The 12,622-nt window shown below is 41.5% G+C and overlaps 1 protein-coding gene across 6 annotated transcripts in view; it reads right to left on the bottom strand.

Moving 5' to 3' along the window:
* The window catches only part of Tardbp (TAR DNA binding protein), a 30,427-nt gene that overhangs the window by 7,297 nt on the left and 10,508 nt on the right, over positions 1 to 12,622 (bottom strand). For all 6 annotated transcript variants that reach the window (XR_001182288.3, XR_015452536.1, XM_004863593.4 and 3 more), the window contains exons 3-5: positions 2,240 to 2,403; positions 1,599 to 1,739; positions 231 to 401 (exon numbers count right to left, since the gene is read on the bottom strand). Coding sequence is in view for 4 of the 6 variants with exons in the window: in XM_004863593.4 (XP_004863650.1) it covers positions 231 to 401; positions 1,599 to 1,739; positions 2,240 to 2,403 (476 nt within the window). In the remaining 2 variants the exon portion in view is untranslated. The remainder of the gene's footprint in view (positions 1 to 230; positions 402 to 1,598; positions 1,740 to 2,239; positions 2,404 to 12,622) is intronic.

Raw genomic sequence — 12,622 nt, 5'->3', positions numbered from 1 at the left:
TTAGTAACATTACAGTAAAATCTGTTCTTTTTCCAAAGATACATAACACTCCCAAAGGCCCCATACTGAAAAATATGTATAAAGAGTACTCCACAAGTATCAGCCCACACACCCTGCTCCTTACAAAGTCAGAAAGCTTAGCCAAAATGACAAGGTTTCAAAAGCTGGATGGGAAATATCCAAGAGAAATTACCTAATTAGCTGAGACAAATTTTCAAGAAGAAAAATACCTGATCATCTGCAAAGGTAACAAAGGCAAAAGCCCTGAACGGTATGGGAATGAAGACATCTTCCACTTCTCCGTACTGAGAGAAGAACTGCCGAAGCTCATCAGCAGTCATGTCCTCTGTACAACGCCCAACAAACACCTTTCTGCTCCTCAAAGGCTCATCCGGACTTTGCTGATCAAATCAAAAGGAAGAAAAAAAATCAGAAATATCTTATGAACAATGCAAAGAGCATTATGGGAGGGATAGCACAAAATCTTTGCCTTGTATAACAGGTAAATCAATAAAAGTAGGCATACTCTTAGCTCCTTGTATCTGTACTTCTCCATCTTATAAGCCTTCAACAAGAGTTTTAAATTATAAAACCATACTAGGAAAGCTGGGCATGGTGGCACGTGCCTGTAATTCCAGCTACTCAGGAGGCTAAGCCAGGAGTATCCCAAGTTTGAGACCTGCACAGACAACTCACTGAGATGTTGTCTTTTTTTTTTTGGTACCGGGTATCGAACTTAGAACCTTGTGCTTGCAAGGCAGGCACGGTGCCACTGAGCTAAATCCCCCATCCCTGAGATGTTATCTTGAAGGAAGAAAAAAGAAGAAAAAAAGACAAGGGATGGAGCTTAGTGCTCCTTAAGTTCAATTTCTAGTATGGGGGTCAGAGGTGTACATTCTCTTTAAAGGAGTCAAAGACTAAGAAATACCCCAGGGTCAAGCATGATGAGGCTCCAACTAAGCAAGTCTTATTTGCTTGCCTGGAACAAGTTAGGCCTTTACAATAGGCCTATGGGAGGGCAGGTACTGGAGGTTAAAACCAGGGCCTGCCCATTAAGTTTAACCCCTACCCCTCTGAAAAAAAGTTTTTTTAAAAATTTTGAGACAGAGTTTTGCTAAGTAAGTCACTAAATAGACCAAGCTGGGCTCAAACTTATAATCTTTCTCAGTCTCCTAGAGTGCTGGGATTACAGGCATGCGCTAGAATTAATGTATTCTGGTCATCTTTATATTCTAATATGTAACTATGTAAGAAACTGCTGACAGAAATAAAAGATGAATAAAATGAATAGTTTGAGCCAGGGGCCAGGGTAAGCTCAGTAGTACAGCACTTGGATAGAATACATAAAACCTTGGATTCAATCACAAGCACTGGAAGAAACGAAACACCGGAGTTTTAGTTTGGAAGAGTAATAAACTAAATATTTCAAATCAACATAAAATATTCAGCATGCATTAAGGTCCTGTCAACAAGTCAAAGACTTCACAAATACACTGTGCCACTATCTTTTCCAAGTGTATCTAATGTTTTATTTTAATATCTTCTAAGAAGTTTGTCAGCAAAATTTCCAAATTATAGAAGAAAAAAGAGCAAAGTACCTTAGAATTAGGAAGTTTACAGTCACACCATCGTCCATCTATCATATGTCGCTGTGACATTACTTTCACCTGGGTTTCATATTCCGTAAAACGAACAAAGCCAAAGCCTTTTGAATGACCAGTTTTAATATCTTTCTTGACCTGGAAAAGATGATCAAAATTATTTTAACACTACACATACCACCAAACCAGTTTCCTGACAAAGTTGGAAAGGCTTCGACTGTAGGTATAAACTAAATATAACTTTAGTATTGAAGGAAAAACAACAAAGAGGATCTGGGTGTGGTAATCCCAGCACTCTGGAAGGCAGAGGCAGAAGTACCAGTTTCAGGCAGGCCTGAGCTTTAGTAAAGACCCTAACTTAAAAAAAAAAAAAAAAAGGCAACAGGTGGAAATTCAGATCATGCTAACAGCAGTGACACATTTATACATAAATGAAATGCCACTCTTTTTTCTTAAGCCTTCATGCAAGTCATTATTCTTACAATCTTCTTAGTGTATACAAAAAGTCATTCCCTCAATATAAATAGTGTAACAAATGAAATTCCTGTGTACTAGACAGAACAGGGTCAATGAAGTAAAAGGAATGCAAGGTGCTTATTCATGGGCAAAGAAAACCGCTAAATGAAATAAAAATTTACCTGCACCATAAGAACTTCTCCAAAGGTACTAAAATATTCTTTTAGATCCTGCTCAGTTGTTTTCCACGGAAGACCCAACACTATTAAGTCCGATGTTTTCTGGACTGCTCTTTTCACTTTAACTGCTGAAGAAGCATCTGTCTCATCCATTTTCCTTTTGTTATCTAAACAAAATGAGCATGAGTCTTTTAGAAAAGTTAATTTATCACTTCTTTAAAAACTTACTACTCCCTACATTTACAAATGAGAAGCAGGGGCGCTGGGGACTTAGCTCAGTGGCACAGCACCTGTCTTGCAAGTGGAAGGTCCTGAGTTAAAAAAAGAGAAGCAAAAGGCTAGTAATAGTAAGACACTAAAGTTGGCAAGAAGTGATGGCAGCTCCCAAAAACAAAACGAAGGCTTGAGTAAGCGCCTGAGACATTTTCTGGTACAAAATTTGGGATTCCAAATTCTGGCTCTGTAACCTCTGAGATTAGTCAACTGTGTGTCCTCCCTCTCAAAAGGTTATTGAGAGAAATTCGACTTCAGCTGGGAAATGGGACACATTTGTAACTGTTACTCAGGAAGCTTAGGCAAGCAAACTGCTGTTTGACACCAAGCTAGACAACTTAATGAGAACTTGTCTCAAAAAATTAAAAGGGCTGGGGCCATAACTCAGTGGTAGAATGTCCTGGGTTTGACCTTCAGTTACCCCCATCCCACAAAAATGACTTCAATTTAGCATGGTGGTTATTAAACAGACTTGCTTAATTATTGGAATGTCTCTTATGTAATTTATTTACTTATTTATGTACCAGGGATTGAGCTCGGGTCCCTGCACTTGCAAGGCAGGCAGCAGAAACAGAGCTAAATCCCCAGCCCTCTCTTATGTAATTTAAAAGCTACATACAAAAATTTTTATTTGTGACACATGGATTTAAGGGTGACTTTAGTTTTTCTCTTTTCCAAATCTTCAATAATGAACATTTAATTTTGTGAGAACACTTGTCCAGTGTGCATAATGCTCTAGGTTCCATATCCAGCACCAGAAAAAAAAAAACATTCTGAAAATTGGGACATGTTGATGTATATGATTGTACCGGCGCAGAGGAGAGAGTACTCTGAATCAAAGTCCAGTTCAAACTCCAAGAGCCCCAGAAGGGCTGTTCCCCCAGGCTCCTCAGCACAAGAAAGCCTCAGGGAAGCAGCCCTGAGCTGAGAAACCCCTGGTCTTTTATTCTTAACTCAAGGCATAGAGGGAAAACATCTGTGCAGGAATTCGTGCCAGGGGACAGGGAAGGAACGGGGTGGTCTGCTACATGACTCATTTCCACCTAATCTAAGCAAGCCATTGGGGATGGAAAGAACAGTGGCTGGAACAAACACAGCTAAGGATAACCTGTTTCTGATCCTGCCTGGCTGTTGCCCTGCAGGCCAGCTTTAATCTTTAACCATGCACTTCAGGAACCCTGTGCTGTTGCTCCAGGGAGTCCCTTTATCTTTGCAATCATTTCAATCACTCCTCCAGCCAGAGTCTCTCCATAATTCCCCCTTTTTTGTTTTATAGTCCAGAATGAGCAGACGGTGGAGAGTACAGGGTAGAGGGGTACTGGGCTTGGTATAAGGAGGTCATCATGGCTTCTGCATGGAGGGTGCACTGGAACAGCATACAAAGCACTCTCAGGACTGCAAGAAAGAGCAGAAAAAAGATTATTCCAGTAGCTGTAAGAATCCAAATGCACTGGGTTGTATGCCTATAATCTCAGCACCCAGGAGGCTGAGGCAGGAGGATTGCCATGAGTTTGAGGCCAGGCTGGATTACATAGTGAGTTCAAGGCCAGCCTGAACTACACAGTGAGACTCTAAATAACCGAAAGAATACAAATGCAAGGTTGATACCAAAGAGCCAGTTTCTATAGTAATTTCTCCATCTAGATTTGTTTGACAAGCACCTTGGAGAAGGCACTGGACCTTCTCCCAAGATTCAGAATGACTGAAAGGAATAGGAGTGACACACTGAATGATGATACATGGTATCACAACTAAGCCAACTATGTGTCCATTGGGACTGTTGGTGCTTGCTGAGCCAGGTAACAGCTGTCTCAAGGCTATCAAGTCTTTGTAGAATATCTTTATCAATGTCAGTTTGAGTCAGTAATTCTGAGGTAAGTAACATTCTGGAAATAGCTATTCATAGTTCGAGCAGTTTGGACAGAGTTAGTCAAAGTGACCACTGCAGTTGCCACTGTAGTGGAAAATGCAGTAGCCGCTATAATAAGTGCAATCAAAATGTCCATAAAGTATTTGTTTAACATGTTCAAGCGCTGAGGTGATTTTTTCAGGAGTGGAATTTCTCACTCTCGAGTGATACACAGGGAGCCGTGCTTTGTCGTGCTGAGTACCATAATGTGTGTAATGTTGAGAATTATTATTTACAACACAACCAGTCAACCAGGTGGCATGGGGTGGGGGGAGATATTAAGTGCTTTAAAGGGTCTGTACCAGAGATCAGAATAGTTATAGTCAATTATCTTGGGCTCCTGATTGGTGAGAACTAAAATGTATGGCCATGAAGTACAGACTAGGACATGATCAGAGGTATCATGAGCAATCCATGTGAGTTTACTCACATGTTGATATCTGCCAATTCTGACAATGTGAGGGAAAAAGGGAATGGCTAGGCATTTACAGGGATTTGACAGGGAGGGGAAAGGTAGGTGTCTGAGGAGAGGCATATAAAGGGTCCAGGCAAGGCCAGGATTCCAGGAAGGTGGGCTGTCACCATAATTAAAAGGCAAAGCATAATTCCAGACAGAATTTAAACTCTAATACTGTTGGGAGCAATGCTACATAATTCTAGGGAAAAATCATTTGGTTAGCCTAGTTCTCTTGCCTACAGCCCAGCTACAGAATAACTCGTTTGGCCTCTGGTCACAACTGAGACTTCAGTGATCCAGTGATGCTGTGATTCTCCAGGACAAGAAACATCTGGGAGAACAAACATCTGCTCAGTTCCTCGTTGTTCTTGGACTGTTAACGTTTTGTTTACCCGAGATGCACTGAACTCTCTGCAAGTCTTTTGTTACACCTTGTTTATCCCAATGTGAACTACTGAACTCTCTACAAGTCATTTGTTACATTTGTTTCTCCCGATGTACTGAATTCTCTACAAGTCATTTGTTATGAGGTACTGAATAAAAGGTGTGGTAAACTAGGGGCTTTTGTCTTTCCTGCCCAGAGCAGCACTGATCAGACCCAAAGCTCAGCTTCTTCTCAGTCTCATTTTTCTACCTTTCCTGTAATTCACCGTGTGCTGCCGTGGCTCACAGGAGACCAGGACTAACTGCAGAGGTTCTCGTAACGTTCCCTTCCCCTGTTCCCTACATTTGGCGCCCAACGTGGATGTGAATTGGATCCAGGGGTGAACTCGCCTGTGAGACAAATTTGGAGTAAGAGAGACAGCACACGGATCTCCCAGGACGATTTCTGGACTAGGACAAGGGACACTGGTGGTAAGTGTGTCCAGCTGGGGGTAATTTTCTATCTTTGCGGAGTTACAACTATGGGTCAGTCTCTGTCAACAGAACAGCGTAACTTTGCCAAATTACTTAAGTCGCTGTAAAGCAAGCTATGTACCCAGTACCTAAGGGTGCTGTGATAGATTTGTTAAAAGACATGCAAATGTATGTCCCATCTTTTCCCCAGGAAGGGACAACTAACTTAATAGCATGGGAAGGTGTAGGTACCGTTCTCTGTGAGGCTTGGCGAAGGGGTGATCGTCTCCCCCCCCCCCCCAAACGCTCCCCACTTGGGCCTTAGTCCACTCTGCTCTCAAATTCTGTCAGTTCAGGAAACCTCGGCTACCCCTCCCCCCACCAACCCTTCTGTCCAGATTTCCGCTTGTTCAGCTTCTTCTCCGGTTTGCTTTCATCTCACTGCGGCTTCTGCTCCACCGCCACAGCATGCTGAGGAAGACCCTAACTCTCTAGCCCCTCAGCCATCTCGCAGAGGTCTAGCTGCCCCTCTTGTGAAGCCCTCTTCTGGGGCCACTCCCTGTCGCCGTGCCTTGCAAAAGGCTGTGACATCAGGCAAGGCAGTGGGAGACCCTTTGTGCTTTCCTGTCTCAGTTTTGCCTGATCCTGACAACTCAGAGGTGGACATGTATGTTCATGCCTCTTTTGATTTTAACATCCTAAAGGACCTCAGGCAGAGTGTGCTAACTAATGGTGTCCAAAGCCCCTATGCAGTGGGTTTGTTGGACAATGTACTTCAGACTTATTCTCTGGTTCCTCATGATGTTTTTCATCTTGCAAAAACGTGCCTATCCCCAGCTCGGTATCTCCACTTTGAGGTGGAACTTCGTTCTTTAATCAGGGAACAGGCTCATAAAAATGCTCAGGGAGATGCTCAGTCGAGAGAAGTTACTATCAGCATGTTATTGGGCACAGGTGACTTTTCGGATTTAAGCAGGCAGGCCTGTTGCCCAGTGTTACTCTTCCACCAGCTAGAGGACCTCCTTCGGAGGGCTTGGGCTTCTGTGCCAGTTGAGGGTGCACCGATGAACTCTTTTACTCAAATCATGCAAGGGCCGATGGAGACTTACACAGAATTTGTAGCAAGATTACAACAAACTGTTAGGAGACAGATTTCTAATTCCCAGGCAGCGGACATCCTGATCTTACAGCTAGCCTATGAAAATGCTAATATGGACTGCAAACAGGCAATAAATCCTGTTCGCTCCTCTAAAGATCTTGGAGCATATATTAAGGCATGCCAGAATACTGGGTCTCCTTCATACAATTCAGCTCTGATGGCTCAGGCCATCTCCCAACATTTACGCAGTACACACAATGATTTAAAATGTTTTAATTGTGGAGAAATGGGGCATCTCAGAAAAAACCGCAAAATAAAAGTGGCTTTACAAGCTGACCCAGGGCCACTGAGTCAGGCATCCAGAGAAAACAAGTTACTGCCTGGCCTTTGCCCTTGATGCCAAAAAGGCATTCACTGGGCTAAAGATTGCCGCTCCAAATATGACAGGGATGGTGCACTGCTGCCGGGAAACGGAAATCGAGCCCTTCCCCGGGCTTGGGAAACAATAGGGGATCAGGGCCAGGGGGCCCCAGTCCCCCTGAGTCAGCCTTACCCAGTTCAGACCTGTGCACAAGTACAAAATCAGACAACATGGGTGTCCAGAGGGACATTTCTTCCCTCCTCAGGGCAACACTGGGACGCTCAGGAATAGATCTTTCTGCTACTCAGAGAGTTCACCTGCTGGGAGCTGAGACTCCGGTATCTGTCCCCACAGGAATTCATGGAACCCCACCCCCCGGAACCATTGGCTTGATACTTGGAAAATTCTAACTTTGAAAGGCATTACTGTTATTCCAGCTATTGTTGATTCTGATTGTACCTCGGAATTGCGTGTTCCTGTTAGCTCCACAGGACTTTGGGTAATAGAACAAGGAGATTATATTGCACAATTGTTGCTCTTGCCTAAACCACAATTAAATAATGTTAGCCTTAAAAATTCCCAAGAGGATCCTCAGCCAGAAATTCCTCAAGAAGAGATTTATTTCACCCAAGAGATTTCCAAAAACCATCCCATGTGCAAAATTAAATTGAATGGCAAATTCTTTACAGGATTGATAGACACAGGCGTGGATGTGTCTGTGATTGGCACGTTTTGGCCATCATCTTGGGGGAAAAAACCAACTAAAACATCTCTGGTAGGCCTTGGCGCCTCCCAACAAGTTTTACAAAGCTCCATTCCTCTGCCTTATGAAGGGCCTGATGGTCAATTGGGATATATTTCTCCTTACATAGCTTCCATACCTGTAAACTTATGGGGCAGAGATTTGTTGGAACAATGGAGAATTGTAGTGACTACTTTGCCCCCTGAAACTTCACTGGGCCAACAGATGATGTCTAAAATGGGATATGAACCAGGAAAAGGATTGGGCAAGCAACTTCAGGGAACAACACAGCCTATAGAACAGAAACAAAAAAATAATCGCTTTGGAATTGGATATGATCAAAATTTTTAGTTGGGGCTATTGAAGAAGTTTCTCCACCCAAGGCAGCCTTGCCTTTACAATGGAAATCAAATGATCCCATTTGGGTTAATCAGTGGCCCCTACCTCAGGAGAAACTAACCATTCTACAACAACTCATATTAGAACAAGTTAACAAGGGGCATTTAGAACTATCTGTGAGCCCTTGGAACACACCTATCTTGGTTATTCCTAAAAGGTCAGGCAAATGGCATTTGCTCCAGGACTTACGTGCAGTTAATGCAAGCCTCATTCCAATGGGGGCACTGCAACCTGGCTTACCGAACCCAGTGGCAATCCCCCAGAAGTGGCCGCTTATAATTATAGATTTAAAAGACTGCTTCTTTAACATCCCTTTGTGGCCAAGTGACCAAGCTCGATTTGCCTTTTCGGTACCTAGCACGAATTTTAAAGAACCGATGAAGTGCTTTCAGTGGACTGTGTTGCCTCAAGGAATGGCTAACAGCCCCACATTGTGTCAGCTTTTTGTAGCACAGGCTCTTCAAGCTACTCGTAAATTATTCCCTACTGTATATTTAACACATTATATGGATGACATACTAATCTCTGCAAATACACAACAGCTACTTTTACAGGCCTTTGCTGTTGCAAAGAATTTAGTGCGTTTTGGATTGTGCATAGCACCTGAAAAAGTTCAACTATTTGAGCCTTATATTTACCTGGGTACCTTATTATCAAAACGATTTGGTTAAGCCACAAAAGATACAATTTAGGACAGACAAATTAAAAACATTAAATGATTTTCAAAAATTATTAGGTGATATTAATTGGATTAGGCCTAAGATAGGGAGAGCAACTTTTCAATTCAGAATTTGTACAAAATATTACAAGGAGATTCTGACCTTAATTCCCCTTGAAAATTAACTCTGGAGGTACAAAAGGAGTTACAATTAATAGAACAAAACATACATAACCGTCAGGTTTTTCTTATCAACTCTAATTATCCAGTTCATTTGTTTGTGCTTAACACCCCCCACTCACCTACAGGCTTAATAGGGCAATGGTATGAGAAACAGGTCTTTCCCATGGAATGGTTGTTTTTATCTAACCAGTTAGTGAAATCTCTACAATTATATCTAGAACAAATTGCAAAAATAAGTTTCCTTGGGACGTAATCGTACCTGGCAGTTATTTGGTGCTGACCCTCATTTCATCATTATCCCAACTGATAAGGATCAAACGTAGATGCTGCTACAGACTGCTTTATACTGGCAAGTAGCCTTTGCAGATTTCATTGGACACACAGATAATCATTACCCTAGTGATCCTCTGTTTCAGCTTTTTTCACGACATGAGTTCATTCTCCCCAGGACTACTCAATTTCAGCCATTGCAAGGTGCCTCAACCTATTTCACTGATGGCTCCTCTAAGGGCCAAGCAGCAATTTGGAGCTCTTCAGTTATGTGTTGCCTACAACTGGTCTCTCTGCTCAGCGGTCAGAGTTGCTAGCATTTTATTTGTGATTTAAAACTTTCCCTCCCAACCTCTCAACATTTTAAGTGATTCCTTTTATGCAGTTTGCTTGACTCAAAGATTGGAAGGAGCTATGGTCCGCTCTACCTTAGAACCCAAATTATTAAACCTGTTTTTAAGATTACAAAAGGCCATACGTCAAAGGACTGCTCCCTTTTATACTGGACATATTCGATCACATATGAACCTTCCTGGGCCACTTTCCTATGGCAATGCACAAGCAGCTCAGCTTATAGGATTCCTTGCTGCTTTTGATCAGGCTAAGGAATCACATAGCTATTTCCATCAAAACTCCAAGGCATTACAACATGATTTTCAGCTATCGCGAGCTCAGGCACGACAGATAGTTATGGCTTGTCCTAGTTGCCAGCAGATTCCACGGCCCATTCCCCCTGAGGGAACTAACCCTCGAGGCCTAGCCGCCAATATGATTTGGCAGATGGATGTGACACATGTCCCCTCTTTTGGAAAGTCTCAATTTGTTCATGTCTCTATAGATACATTTTCACACATAATACATGCCACATGTCACTCTGGTGAGAAAGGTCACCATGTTCAACAACAGGGCTTGTCTGCCTTTGCTGCCATGGGAGTGCCCAAAAATATTAAAACTGACAATGGCCCATCATATGTTAATAAATTTATCCAAAAATTCTTTCTTATTTGGCATGTTAAGCATAGTACTCGTATCCCATATAATCCACAAGGACAAGCCATAATAGAAAGGGCCCATGCCACCCTCAAACATCAATTACTTAAACAATCACAAGGAAATCAGCTGCCTCCACAAGCTCGTTTAGATCTAGCTGGTTTTGTACTCAATTTTTTGAATCCTGTAGCAGGTTCCACACAACCACCTGCTATGCTCCATTGGCAAACAGATGGCATGGTTAAAACTCAAAAATCACAAGTCCTTTGGAAAGATGTCCAAACAGGTAAGTGGAATGGGCCCCGCTGCCTTAATAACTTGGGGGAGAGGTTTCGCCTGTGTCCTAACAGATAATGAGAAAACCTTGTGGCTGCCCTCCCGGAACGTGAGACTGTGGGTCACGCTGGTGGAAACAACATCTCACAGAATGAGTGATAGCACCCTGGCTGAAAGCGATGAGCCAGCTGCACCTCAGGGACCCACCTCACCAGCGACAACAAATCCATGGCAGGGTCCCGGACTGAGATGATGCCCCCAGAGGAATGATAAATATAGATTTATGGTAAAAAATTTATAAAGGTGGGGGACAACTTCAAAATGCTCTTTTTATATTTACAGGTATAAAAGCACTTTCATTCCTTCTGATTCTAATCTCAAGAGATCTCTGTTAATTGACTATTCCAAAGTTTTTGACCAGTCATACAATTATAAATCTAATAATCATAAAAAGGATATTACAATTCAATTTGGCCAAATATATTTGAGTGCACTCTAATTTTATAAATTGTCTGTCTGTCTGTTGTCTGTTTGTCTGTTGTCTGTTGTTTGTTTGTACAGTTGAGCTCAATTATTTTTTCTCTTTTCACCTTTTGAAAAAAAAATTTTTTTTTAAAAAGATATTCACCTATTGTTAAATTGGCTTACAGATAAATGTTATTAAATTAAAGGCATGCCCTCCTTCCCAGGTTGCTAAATGATCAAAGTGCCACCGAGATTTATTTTATAAAAGTAATGTGTATTGTCACCTACATGCAATAATCAAATTGCAATAAGCAGTTGTAAAATAAGAAGATATATATATTCTTATTCTTTGTTTGTCAAAGTAAATAGAGACTGTGGGTACTCCCTTTTGTGAATAAAGACGTGGCCACGCAGAAAATAATTATTCTGGTCTTAATTCACTAAAGGGACCCCCTAGTAAATTTTATAATCTTATGGGAGACACACCATAACAAATATTGTCTCAATATGTTATTATAAATTGATTACATTGGTTATCATTGAAGTTTAAATTCTAAATGTTATAAATTGATTACATTGGTTATTATTGATGTTTAAGCGCTAAATATGTTATTGTAAAATGTTTACACTGGTTAAGTTCTGAATATGTTATTGTAATATGTCCACATTGGTCATCTTCAAAAGCTTAATTTCTGTGTCATAAAAAAGAGAGTGTTATTAGAAAGATGGTTTTGGTACCAAACTACAGTGAAGAACATAAGGTTTTATGTAACTGTGACATTTATTACTGCTCCTTTTCTGGTGTTCAAAATGTATTCATGCCCTCTAATTGTATGGGTCTTCCAAAATATTGTTTATGGTAATAACCTATTGAATCAGGTATTTGCCCTTCTCTTATGCTCCAGCCACCTATGAAAATAGGCACGCTTGTATGCTGATGTATTTTCCTTAGATGACTTCCTATAAAACTACTCAGGGATTTAACCATAAGAACAACTATCATTGGCAATAATAACAGTTTAACTATATTTTTATTCCAAAATGCTTATATCCAGGTAAAATTATAATAGTTGAGTTCACTACTCCTCTTACAATGCTAATGTTATTGATCTTCTCTTCTGGATGTTCAACAACCAAAGTTTAGAGACCAAAACTGAAGAGGTATTTGGGCTAAGAAGGCAGCCAATATTTTGGCCCTGGCCCTCCAAGGTCAACAACAATAACAAAAAGATCCAGGACATGAGGGAACCATCTCCGAGATCCTGCATTTTTGGTGAGTCACCCAACCTCCTGAGCAGGGAGGTTGCTGAACACCAAAACAGTAAAGATCCAACAAAAAGTGTGCCAAAGGAATGTCACCTGGAGGAAAAAAATCTCGCATGCTTTCGCAGGAAGCAACATGGTCAAGCAAGGCCGTGACATATCTTGATGGCTGACAATGACAGAGGAGCTAAGAGGCTCTATGCA

Source organism: Heterocephalus glaber, unplaced genomic scaffold, assembly GCF_053883595.1.
Source record: "Heterocephalus glaber isolate CG9 unplaced genomic scaffold, H.glaber_assembly_v1.0 deba00001447, whole genome shotgun sequence".
Lineage (NCBI taxonomy): Eukaryota > Metazoa > Chordata > Mammalia > Rodentia > Bathyergidae > Heterocephalus > Heterocephalus glaber.
The sequence above is the reverse complement of the archived record's forward strand: the minus strand, read 5'-3'. Positions and strand labels throughout refer to the sequence as shown.